At 36.2% G+C, this 13,876-nt stretch overlaps 1 protein-coding gene across 3 annotated transcripts in view; it reads right to left on the bottom strand.

The window, feature by feature from the left end:
* Nucleotides 1-261: 261 nt before the first annotated feature.
* The window catches only part of LOC126248478 (galactosylgalactosylxylosylprotein 3-beta-glucuronosyltransferase S), a 184,706-nt gene continuing 171,091 nt past the window's right edge, over nucleotides 262-13,876 (bottom strand). For all 3 annotated transcript variants that reach the window (XM_049949495.1, XM_049949494.1, XM_049949496.1), the window contains 2 exons: nucleotides 6,893-7,028; nucleotides 262-4,291 (listed from right to left, as the gene is read on the bottom strand). In XM_049949495.1, coding sequence (XP_049805452.1) covers nucleotides 4,245-4,291; nucleotides 6,893-7,028 — 183 coding nt within the window. In that variant the 3' untranslated portion in view covers nucleotides 262-4,244. The remainder of the gene's footprint in view (nucleotides 4,292-6,892; nucleotides 7,029-13,876) is intronic.

Here is a 13,876-nt window from a genome sequence, read left to right as displayed (position 1 = left end):
AGTGTAATATCAGGAAATGATTCGTTTCAGTAAAAAGTGATTTTTTAAACCTATGTATTAACAGCGAATGAAATGGATAACTGGCATTTTCTCTTCCAGTTTAAAACTTATAAATTAAATGTTTCCCATTTATTTTTAGAAAAACACAGGCCTGTCTAAAGAACACAACTGGAAAAGAACACAATTTTCCATGTGTGTGGGGTTTTCCTTCATTTTAAAGAATAGTACACAGTAATATTTTTTTTTAAAATTAGTGTTTTATTGTCAATGTGGAATTATAACATTTTAACAAATGGTTGTAGTGTTTACTACTTTGCAAATATATTGCATGTGAGCAATAGTTACAAGTAAATAAATATTTCGTAACTCTCATTTACATAAAAAATTTACAAGAATGCATTGCTACAATATTTTTCAATTAACCTCCAACTCCACACAGCCTTAAACACACATTTTGAAGACTGAAGAACCATTATGGCACACACAAATTGAATGGCACTTTTTAAGGCAAATAGCAATGGAATATTATTTCCATATTTCACCATAAGCAGTACATAAAATTTACATGTAGATTCTCATTAATGATTATCTCAATTACTGCTGTGTTTGTCCCATCTATTGTTGCACACATTTTCACTAAACCATGTAAAATAAGAAACAATTCTCATAATAATTAAAGCTTTAATGCTATCAGTACCATCATTTTAATGAACTGCTTTGTGTCTTTTCATTTAACGAAGGAACTTGAGGCTGAAGGGGATTTGTGCCACAAACATGTGCCAAAATACAGTTTATATTGTTAATACACAGTATATCGTGAACAATGATACTGCAAACAATTTCCTTAACTTTTCCATATAAATATTTTTTCACTACACATTTCTTTTTACAAGACAGTATCCATAAAAGTAATTGTGAGCATTGTGAATATATTAAACCTACAACAATGTACCAACTCCATTAGCTGAAAAATACTTAGTACAAAAAAAAAGATCAACGTTAAAAGTTTTGGATTTATCACAGCTGTTATTGCCCCTACTCCACTAATGTGATTAAATATAGTCAATGTTCAACACTTAACATGGGAAAGTAATGTATGCAATAATTTTCAAACACTGAGGCAACTATTTTTAACAGATCCTGAATTCAATAACCAGGTGTTAAGAATGTATATGTAACATCAATATGTATAATTTCTTGGGGAAAATTTTCAACATGAAGTTTAATTTCCCACTTCATACAGGCAATAAATTGCAAACACTGATTACAAACTTACATAGTGGCTGCTACTCTTTTTACATTATCCTGAATTCAGTAACTTGATATTAACTGTCGATATGTGACATCAATATGTATAATTACCTGGGAAACTTTTCAACATTCAAAATAGAAACATTTATACAAAACTGTGGTGAACATTTTACTATTCACAGTAAAAGTCTTCAGCTACATGATGATTTAATGCTATTCAGAAAACACTCTGAATATGTTGATAAAATACTGACATCCCCTTTATGTTATCAAGAGTAGTTAGTATTTTCTCTGTCCTCTGGCTATTATTTCAGTTATTTCAGCTCATATGTTAAGAAATGTTTGTGCAGCCGTTCATTTTCACAATTACATCTTAGCAATTTATTGTGTAATAATGAAACAAATCCTGTTGCTTCCAATAGTACAAGTATTACTATTAGCAATAACAGAATATGAATTATGTTATCAATAAATATAAGAAAATGAAATGTAAGCTACAGTAAATAAAAATTATAATTTAACAAGCATAAAGCTGGTATGAAAAACAGTATATACATAAGAGCTTGAAAACTGCATAATTTGTACAAATGGTTCAAACTTACAGAAAATGAAGTCAAATATGGAAGACACAATTTAAAATTTCAGCAACCTAATACTACATGACAAATAATATGGCAGACAGTAATAGTACAGTGTGAGCATGAAATAAAAAAAATTTAAAATATGTTAACTGTGAAACAGCAGAAGATTTACAGTTAATACAGATGACATTATGCACATCCTAGACAGTCAAATTAAATCCTATCACGTACTTGAAAAATACTACTGTTTAAACTTACTTTGTTGTAATGATGCTGACATAAATCAGCAACAGATGTGAGCCAAAGATAAATCAAAATTAACTAAAGGAAATAAAAGCGCTCAGTATGTTACCTTACAACAAATGACAAGTTGCTTTGTAGCAAGAATTCTGAGCTGAACTTGTAGTTTGAAAAATGTAAATGTGATTTCAAAATCATAGTACTTCACACTGGGCATGGTGCTATTGGAGGTGCTAAGCTCTTGCCTTTCTCTGACCTTTGAACAGACTTAGTCAGCTATAGGGGTCGTACAGTTTAAAGTGGATTCCAAACCATAGAGCAACTTGGTATTTTTCATACTTCCAAATCACTGCAGGAGGTGAAAGAAGCAAAGGTGAAAAAACACCCCAGGACTACTGAAAGGCTTTAATCATACACTAATGAAGTTTTAGACACCAAACCACACTGGAAATACACAAAATGATATGTCAATTTCATTATATTCTGAATGTTACTTTCTCTTTGCACTGCAGGAGGTGAAAGAAGCAAAGGTGAAAAAACACCCCAGGACTACTGAAAGGCTTTAATCATAGACTAATGAAGTTTTAGACACCAAACCACACTGGAAATACACAAAATGATATGTCAATTTCATTATATTCTGAATGTTACTTTCTCTTTGTCAAACCACAAGGAATTAAGATTTGGGTTTAACGTCCTTGACAATCGCAATAAAAAGGGATATTCTGAGAGTGAAGGGATAGGCAGAATCACTCAAATTCACTTCTAACATCCCCTGCCAATTACAATGCCCATACTGTACCAACGTCTGAGAAAGTAATTTAGCAGTAAGAGGTATTAATCTTGTGCTTATTGAAAATTTTTTTAAAATCTTACATCTCAACACAGCCAAAATACGATATTGCATTCAACATAGAAAGATAGTTTTGTTTCCCTACCATTAAGACATCATCCCACACAAGTTTTACCTTGTCTTTGTCAGGATATTAAATTACATTATTTATAAACAATACAAATCTGTGTTTCTTCATTCTTGCAGAATGGTAATGAGACCCTATTTCTAAACCTCAAAATGAAGACTAAATGCTTTTCCTAAAAGCTAAGTGAAGTAGTTATCTCTTTCAAATCCCAAGTCCTGGGTGTATCAATAACCAACTGTATTGCAAACAGTATTAAAGCTTCAATAATAAGAGCTATAAAACTAAATGTACATTTAAATAAATAGTTTAATCCTAATTTAATGGTGTAAGGACATAGAAATCCTGACTGTGCTTTAATCATACAACATTAAGTAGATGCAGGAACTTGTGAGGCACTGCAAACAGAGACATGTTTTCAGACAATGTTTAAAAAGAAAATACTATTGTTTTATTTGATATTCCATACCTGATTGAAAAATATTGTGTTTCCCCTTAGACAGTTATGATAAATCCTGGTATGATGTCTGATAGTGTTGCCGACGTTTTGTTCTATGTTCTTGTGTGGAACTATTAAACTTAATATTTATGCAATACAAGGACAGATGTAAACTCCGTGCTAACTCCTTTAATTCTGATTTCTATGTTTATCATCCCACTGTAAATGTTGTATGAATTGACTCACACAGAAATATATTTCTTTTTCTTTTGTACCCCAAATGCCTATGAAAGCTAAAAGTTGCACCAAATGCTAAATTAACTTAACAGTCTACTTAAAATATATAATCTCAAATGTCTTTGTGAAGTTTAATATTGCAGCTATAGTTAATCACTATATTTTCTTATGAAATAGGTCGGTAGATCTCTCAGCAAAAGCATGACTACCAATGAACAATATCTTTATCAGAACTCCTTGCCGCTGAAATGTATGACTAGAAAAACGATCAAAATCAGATATATGAAATATTCTGAATTCTCAAAAATCTTATAATTACATAATTTATCACCCATTTCAAATATCTAAACTGGAATAAATCTACTTCTTTTTAATAAATAATATTTGTACAAATTCAGTACCATACTTCAATCGATGAGAATGTCATCCTATTTAATCATAAATATTGTCTACCACTACATTAAATGACAAGTTCTAGACTGAGCCACTATTTATGATATACGACTGCAACAGAGTGTTATTACAGTCATAACTTTGTGCAGATAATGTGTCAAAAGTTAGCAAACACATTAGGAATGGTTATATCGTCTGTGTGTGCCCATCCTTTGTTAAGTAGGCTGCTGCCCCTGAAACATCAAACAGTTGTGTGATATTCACTTGAAGCATAGCTTGGCACATATAAGCAAAAGTTTCTAAACAAACTGAGTTGCCTCAGTGGAAGGTAATTAATGCTTATAACACAAAATGAACAATATCCTATGACCCCTAATAAGTTGAATCATACAACATGCAACCATTGTTCATTTATCCTTCCACATAATTTGTACAATATTTATTACCATCCTATATACAGAAATATATAGTTACTTTTTAATCTTAATTCAAAAACAAAAGTAAAATATGCAGTCTTCTGTTATGTGACTTGGAAGATTAACACCTACTTAACCAGTTGCTAAAGATGAGAGTGACTGCAGTAGTTGCTTCAGTTTTAACAGTTTAGTTAAACAAGTATACCTCTTCTTTATCACACAGTAATAAACAAATATGTAAGTACTAGCCTTGCACCCCCACCCACCACCCCAATGCATAAGAATCCACACTAAAGAGTGCACATTCTTGGACACCAACTGAGCTCAAACACACAACTGAGCACATCCACAGGCATGCACGGCTGAGCCCCACCTCTCCCCAACCCCCCACCCCCCCTTTCTCCAATGCACACACAACTACATCTTCGAGTAAAGTTGTTCACATCAAATATTCTTTTCAGTACTGCTTCTCACCCGACTGCCAATTTTTTGATCATAATGATGGCAGCCTCAGTTTTAATTACCCAATCCAACTGTAACAAAATAATGTTTCACTATTTACAAGGTTGGAACAGCTTAAATCTTAGTAAATGTACATTTGAATTTGGCTGAGCATAAACCAGAAAGAGGTCATCTCGGAAAACAGAGACCATGTTTGGAACTCGTGTAATTTTTTCTCATAACTCTGTAACACTGTCTTCCATTATACTTTGATTAAAAGTACTTTGTGACTGACATTTCAGAGAGTCGAGTAGTAAGGGCCAGACATTAGTCATTTGCAGCTGTTTTTCAGGCTCCACGAGTGTATTGTGTTGCCTGCTCTGCAAGAATGAGCAGCAGAGCTTCGCCAGGTGATGCGGCCTGCAAGGTTTGGGAGGGTGCCAGGTAGGCATGCTGCAAATGCAGGAGCAGAGAGGAAGCAGTGCCAAATATGCAGTGATTTTTTGCTTTCCAGCACTATAAAATATTTTTATGAAAATCAGGCAAAAGTATATCTGCTGTGGAAGTTTGTTTTTGGTGAACATTATAGCTTCTGCAAAAATCAGATTCACAATATTTATCACACAATCATCAATGAACTATTTGGTTCAAAGCTTGGATTCTTTCGCAACTTATGGTCTCACATCATAGTTTGCCCTTAGTGATCATAATCTTACTGCTATTTTTCTCTAAGAAAACTATGTTCTCATCATAATGTGGTCATAAAATTAATAGCTTTGATTTTAGTAGAATACTTTTATCAATGTATTGAACTGGTTTGTTATTTTATTTACACATTCATGTATATAAAAAGTTGAGATTTTATATGTATCATTATTTCTTGGTTTTAGCTGTTGATCAACGTATTATAAGGCAGTGGGGTTTTGTCTCGGGTAATTGCATACAGAATTGGAATCTGTGAGTCATTCTGCAGCTCTTTATATGTAAGAGCCATCAAAAACTTGAGAAAACCTTCAGTAATAGTTATGGACAACACCTTGTTTCATTCATCTATCCTTGATAAGGCATCTACAGTAATTTTCAGAAAACAGATATTATCAAATGGCTACAATAAAAAATATTCCTGTACCAGACAACAGTAGAAAGGGCAAATTCCTCCATATTGTGGCTCAGAGTAAGCCACCTGATGATAACCTGGCAAAATATATAGCCATAGGGTTCTCAGACTCCATCATATCGCTGCCACTTCATTTCCGCTGAACTTGTATGGGCTCAGTTACGGGTTATGTGGCAAAGAACAACAAAAAACATATGCTGGCAGAAGTGGAAAGACTGCCAAAGGATACTGTAAACCAAACTTCATTGTCAGATTCACATAAAGTTGTAAGACACACGAAAGAAGTAATAATGAAAGCACGGAACATGAATGTGAATGTTTAGTGGAAAATAATGTAGAACAACTTACTATTTCATTAAATTTGACAACAATTCTTGTAACTACACAGATGATAGTAAAAGTGATTCAGATATAACTAGCGTGCTGCCATTAGTGGTATAGTGTTTTACCAAGAATTCTGTTGTTTTCACCCTTACAATTTTCCTCACCCATTTAGATAATCTGTTACTTTGCAACATGTGTGAGACTGAATATTCATCTTACTGCTGCAGTTTGTCTATAATGGGTGTTGATGACATTGTAACACATCACCATCACTACAGCACCAGCAGCCCCCACTACTGGCCCCCAACTACCTACAAAGATGTTGGCAACAGTCAGTAACTAGACAAATTGATTTTTTTTTAGTGTGGGCACAAGTATAGGTCACATGAGCACGTGATGTACGAGCCACTAACTCTGCTCTCGTCCAATGCCGTTTGTCAATCACAAAGTAATTTTAATTGAAGTATGGAAGTTAGTCACTTCACTCAAGCATGTTCCTTTTTAAATCTAGGAAATGTACAAGTAATTTAGTTTACCTTTTGTTGAACTAACATCACCCATTCCAAGATAACGAAGTTCCTCTAGTAGTAGTTTCAAGTTTGTATCAAGATAGCTTCCAATTTTTATCACAGATCGGGATTTCTTCGTAGTCTGTGTGTGCCACACAAGAACCTGAAGCAAATTTAATTGTGAAAGTAAACAACAGAATAAAATGTCTGTCAAGCCCTGCTATTAAGCTAATAGTCACTGCACTTAAGACCACAATCAGAAATGCTGGATACAAACCCGTTCTATACAGTTGTCAGTCGTCTTTTCTCATACAACATAAAACATTAATAAATGCATGGTAATAATCTTTTGCAGCAAACAGTGTTGGTGAAAGTATCTGAAATTCATCAGAGCTAAGAGCATTGATAATATTTCAGTTGCATCCACATCAATCCTCATAGGCATTTATTATTTATTACAGGGCAATTACATGTCAAATGGCATTATACGGTTTGTTCCATTTTAAAATATGTTATAAGAATGTCCTAGTATTGGTTAATCAACACAGTGATGGATGCCTTTTCGAGCATTTTTTGGAGCATCAAACTCCACAACCAACTTGAATGATGGTATGAGCACAACTAAGTATGATTTATCAACCTAACCAGCTGGTGTTAAGGGTAACCACTTAGAGAGCATACAAAATGAAAATTCATATTCTTCCTTTGCTGTACTTGTGGCTGAAAACCTGTTTCCCAGGATGTTAGCCTTCTCCCCAGTACAGCAGACACTTATGCTTTCTTCAGTGCTGATTTTCAAAATGTGGCATTTGTTGAACAAGTTTAGGACCTCATTCTTTTTCAGTATTGGTTGACAATATAACTGCCTGGTGAGATCCAAGTATCTTGGCATTTGATACAAAAGGGAAACGCAGCCTATCTTCTCCAATTTTCTAGCACTGCACTGAAAACCTCTGTATTGCACTTATTTGTGGCTTCCCAAGCAAAAGTATTCTGTCTCTAACATGGCTGTGTAGCACAGAAAAGTCAATCATTAATTCCAATTACATTTAGTTGAACATAGCATAAAGTGATTCACTGGTTGTGCTGCAGATTTCATATGTACAAGTGTATCTGGAAAGCAGCTACATAAATAATATTAAAATGCTATCTTGAAGTCTCACCACACACATTTCAGGGATTAGGAACAATTTGAACACTCAAACAAAGTGAAATGCATTATTCCACCAGTTCACTTTCCATGAAACCTGTTAGTTTCATGAAACTCCTACACAGTTCTGTATTGATTAGACAGCAATTAACTACGGTTTACTGCATACCTCTAGAGAGGGGCACTACTGCATAAACTGCACACTGACTGACTCTTCATATACATGCAGAAAATGAAATTCCACCTCTACCGCATGGAAGCATTATTAATAAAGAACACTGTGATAGATATGGAATTTTATTTATTGCATTTAATAACAGATTTAGAGATGTCACAACATGGAGAAGCTCATGGGATAGTCTTTATTTGGGTAAACTAAATATCACTATTGAGAAATAACCTTTATGTAAAATGTCTACACTTTCTTCTTTTAATGAGATGTTACTTGAAATTTAATACCTTTATCATGCAAGTAATTATGATATCCTATTTGATACTGAACAAGCTACTTTGGTAAAATGATTCACAATGAAAATAACAATCATGAAATTTTATTATTGTTTTTAAGTGCTTTCACAAACTTGATCTTCTACTTCACCACATATTTGAGACATTGTCAGGCATGCTTAAGTAGTCTCCTTTTAGGTCAAAGCACTGTGTTCACATTTTTTCAGTTGGTAGATAACACCAATTAAGAACATTCTGGAAAATCTGCCAAATACCTGCCTGCTACTGTTCACTGGACTCAAAACCTATCCCAGACACAAATTCCTTGAGGTGTGGGATTAGGTTGAAGTAAAAGGTGGTACATATGATGGACATTTAATCTACATGTTACAGTTTTCCAATAATCAAAGCATCTTTCATTGTTCTGATGAAAGTTGATTATTTTCTTTTGCAGTCTACGCCTTTTCCGCTCTTCTACATTAGCAGTAAACAGTCCGAAGCTTACAGTTTTGTGACAGCAAGATTTCCAGTGTATCCACTAAAAATGCACAATTACTTAAGAAAGCCATAGAAAGAAAACAATTCTGAAGATGAAGTTTATACTTGACTTGTATTATTACACAGCACATGCCAGTAAAAGGAGGAGAAGGGGCGAGAAGGAGATAAGATCATTGATGTCAACATCAGTTCTGTGTAAGACCAACAATGATGCTGCCAGTGAATCTAAATCAACTGAGGCATTTGCAGTTTTGGATGGGTTGAAGCAGTAGCCAAAAATTACCAACAAGTTAGCAAATAAAGGAGCCAATAATGTGACTAAGACTGTACTATTGAATTTTTTGCAGATGTAATGATCAAAAAAGTAGTAGTTATGCAAAAAGCTGTAGTTGGTTATGTCAGTGAGGATAGAAGTATTTTTGAGTCAGCAGAACACTGTGGGAGTGGTATTTGATTGTAATATACGACAATAAGATTAATGTCCCAAGAAAAAACTTTTTACTTTGTTGAAGTCAATATACGTGAACTGAAGAATTATGCCCAATTTCTTTTCAGTCATTTGCTAGACAAAGCTTTTGAAGTGCTGCTATAGAGCGGTTTTTCTGGATGCAGAGGTTCACACCATTTCACTCAGTCTAACTTGCTCCGGTTGGACAGGAAGTTCAAATGAGTGGACTGAGGTGATTATCTTCTGTTTTCATCAGAATATTCATCTGGATAAAAAAAAAATCTTCAGAATGACTTTGATGTCTCCCTTTAACCTGACATGGTGAAGATCCCAAACACTCGATCAGTACTCAAGAATCAGTTGCACTGGCTTTCTATAGCAGTCTCTTTTACAGAGGAACCACACTTCCCTAAAATTCTCCCAATAAACCTAAGTCAACCATCTGCCCTCTCTATCCAGTCCTTACATGCTCATTTCATTTCACATCACTTTGCAATGTTATGCCTAGATATTTAATCAACCTGACATGGGAAGCAGCACATTACTAACCCTGTATTCGAACATTGTGGGATTGTTTTTCCCACTCATCTGCATTAACTTACATTTTTCTACATTTAGAGCTTCATACAAACTAGTAATTTTGTCCAAGTCATCTCTATCCTCCTACAGTCACTCAATGACAGCACCTTCCCATACAGCACAGCATCATCAGCAAACAGCCGCAGATCGCTGCTCACCCTACCCATCAGGTCATTTATATATATAGAGAATAATAGTAGTCCTATCACACTTCCCTGGAGCACTTCTGACAATACCATTGACTCTGATAAAAACTTGCCATTGTGGACAAAGTGCTGGGTCCTATTACTTAAGAAATCTTCGAGCCACTCTCATATCTGGGAACCTATTCCGAATGCTCATACCTTCATTAGCAATCTGCAGAGGAGCATTATGTCAAACACTTTTTGGAAATCTAGGAAAATGGAATCTGCCTGTTGCTCTTCATTCACAGTTTGTAGGATATCATGTGAGAAAAGGGCAAGCTGAGTTTCACACGAGCAATGGCTAGCTACAACTGTGCTGATTTTTGGGCAGAAGTCCATGTGACACTCAAATGAGAATATATTGTATTTAAAATTTCAACTTTCCTTTTGCTATCTTCTATTGCCATATTAGACTGGTAGACAACTGATTACATAGAAGCCTTCTACTCACTTGGCAATTTTGCATATGACCAGAATCTTCTTGGGTTCTCAGCAAGATGTTTTGCTAACGTGTGATGAAGATAGTAGTTGTATGCTTTGTGCAGTGATCTTTTCACAGATGCATGAATCTCTCCTAACTTTCACCTATTGTCATTTGTGCTTTCTCTTTTGAACTGAGAGTTCAATAGTCATTGCTGCCTCAGCATTATCAGAATTTTGTTACCATAGTACAGTGGGTCTTTCCCATCCTTAATCCACTTACTTGGCACATACTTCTCCAAAGCACAATTCATGACCCATTTGAACTTTGCTCACAATTCCTTTATGTCCATCATACTGGAACTAAAAGATGTCCATTCATTGTCTCAGTGGGATGTTAAGAATTGATTATCTGCTGTTTCTAGTAAAAATACTTTCCCAGCCTTCTTGATTGATGTATTAACTTAAATACCCATCTCTGTCTCTATAATGACACCGTCAATAAGGTCAGGCCTGATGAAGCTACAAGGTCTAAAATATTTTCATCATGTGTGGGCTGTCGAACTAGCTGCTCAAGACAGTTTTTGGAAAATGCATTCAAAAATACCTCACAAGACTGCCTGTCTATCCACCTGCAATGAATCCATAGGCATCCCTGCTTACAGTCAGTAGGTTAAAGTAGCCTTCAACTAATACTGCATGATCTGGGTATTTCTGTGCTACTGAGCATAGATTTTTTTAATGACTCTAAAACTATCATGAAGGAATCAGGTGGCTGGTAAAAACATCAAACTATGAACTTAATTTCACAGAGACCTGTTATATACATCCAGATAGCTTCACTGTCACATTCAAATTCAATGTCACTAGAGACAATATTCTTGTCGACTACAATGAACACTCCCATCCTATGGCACCGAATCTGTCTTTCTGATACACGTTTCATTACTTGTTAAATATTTCACAGCATTCTGCTTCGGTTTTCAGCCAGTTCTCAGTCCTCGAGAATATTTAGTGTGTGACACATTTCCTGGAGTGCAGTAAAATTTAGGAAGTTTGTTATGAATACTTTGACAATCTACTAATAAAAATTTTGAGAGTTGAAGTCTATTTATTCTGATTGCAGTCTGCTTTCGCTATCTGTACGTTGACTGTTGAGTATTCATCAGAGTATCTCAAACTATCACTAGCCTAAAAAAGCCCATGTGCACACTACAAGTACTCTGCTGCCCGAGTAGCAGGTTCCTTTGTGTAGTACACTCCTAACCTACAAAGGGTAGCCCTACAATTCTTCTCTCAATCATGCAGGTCCAAAAATCGGCAGCCAAGACCATCACATAGTCAATGAAGCCTTTAGCTGAGACCCTCCGCTTGGTTCCAAACCAAAGGATCCCGGTCAAATCTGGGAACAATGCTAGAAATTACATGCAAGGCCAGCAGTCTTCGCCACTTCCTCTGGCCACATGCATGGACTGAGGATGGCCTCAGAACCCAAACAACAGGCATCATAGATGTTGATATAAGCCACAACTTGCAGTCAACTGCACCCTGCATGGTAAAAAGCCGCAAGCAAGACCGGTTCCACATTTCGGATGAGGCCCCTCTGGTAGATACTAAGTGCACATTGGCTATCTTTCTGGCTCTGAATGCCATTTCCCTAAGAGACTTCACAATGCACCTAGCATTTGCACTCCCAATAACTAGCAAATTCTATCACACATGTGCCCACTCAGACCCTGCTGAAGTAGCAGCCACATGTTCCATAATAATTACTTACTACATACTTTATGTCAAAATTTTACGAAAACACAATGACCCCACATGCTGCTCACCATGAAATCTGGAACATCTACAAGTGGGCAGTAGGGACCAGGTTGACTACCACTGGCCTAAAGCAACACGAATGCCTTACTACCCACCACTCACCCTGAGGTTAGGGCAGACTCACCACAGTGGGTACAATGGAATGTACATCGGCAGCAAGGCCCGTAGGCGAAACAAGTCACACCTGAGGTGTCCCATGTGCCAGGCCAGATGCTCTGCCACTGCAACACGCTAAAGCAGCAGTCTGAATATGGCCCACAGTGGCCAATAGTAACTTTGGCTGCTCACAAACTGCAGCCAGCTCCTCCTGCATTCACACACAGCATGCACATCCTACCCATCCAAACAGGGCTAACTTAGGAAGTAAACTATTAAAGCACACAGAGATGCCTAAATATGTAACTTTCTACCCTCCTGATGTATCACCAATGGAGGCCGATGACCGAGTGAACTGTGCAGCTGGCCGTTCAAAAGAAATGACAGCTGTGTTACAGACTGCCTGAATCTACACTTTACAGTTCCAAAAGAGTGAGAGTACACCTCTTAAACACAGAAACACTTAAAGAATTTAAAAATTAAATTACTAAGAAAATACAAAAAAAGTTAAATATGTAACTTCAAACAATGGAAAATCCTGGTTGGAATATCAACAATATTACAAAGTGGACTGATTGCTACACACCACAAAGATGACACATTGAGTTGCAGACATGCATGATGAAAAGACTGTTACATAAAACTTTCGACCAAAATCTTTTTCAGAAAAGACAAATGCAGACACATTGATCCAAGCAAGCACACCTCAGACCCACATGGCTACAACCTCTGGCCACTCCGTCCAGACTTAGGACTTCAGCTAGAGTCTGGGCTGAGTTAGCAGTATGTGGGTGTGAGGTGTGCTTGCTTGGGTAAATGTGTGTGTATTTCTCTTTTATAAAGAAGGCTTTGGCTCAAAGCTTTACACAACAGTCATTTTGTTGTGCCTGTCTACAACTCAACATATCATCTTTATGGTGAGTAGCACTCTAGCCTTTTCACAGTACTGTAAATATGTAGCTTACTGCTTTCTTGTTAAATGAGTGCCTTTTCCATTTTCTCTACAACAGAACTGGAAATACCCATGCAGAGTCCGTATGTGCTGGCAGTTCTATTCCAGTCAAATGACCACCTCCTCTGTTTCCTCCAACCAGCTTCCAATTAGCTCATTGCCTCCTAAGGTAGTACGAGATATAACTGCAGAGAATACACCAGTCAGAAACTCCAACTTATTCACCAGGTAACTGGATGTGCAGACCAACTCTACCCTTTTAGTGTCCAAGAAATTTGAACTTCCTTATTGTTTTGTTGTTGGAACCAATATGGCCTTTACTTTTGACTTGGGCATAATGATTCTGCCTGCTATTTTGACTGTTGTGTCATTAAATATCCACGCATAACATTGTGAAACAACATGAAATGGA

This window comes from Schistocerca nitens, chromosome 3 (genome assembly GCF_023898315.1).
Source record: "Schistocerca nitens isolate TAMUIC-IGC-003100 chromosome 3, iqSchNite1.1, whole genome shotgun sequence".
NCBI classification, from domain to species: domain Eukaryota; kingdom Metazoa; phylum Arthropoda; class Insecta; order Orthoptera; family Acrididae; genus Schistocerca; species Schistocerca nitens.
Note: the sequence above shows the minus strand (reverse complement) of the source record. Positions and strands in the feature narration are given on the sequence as shown.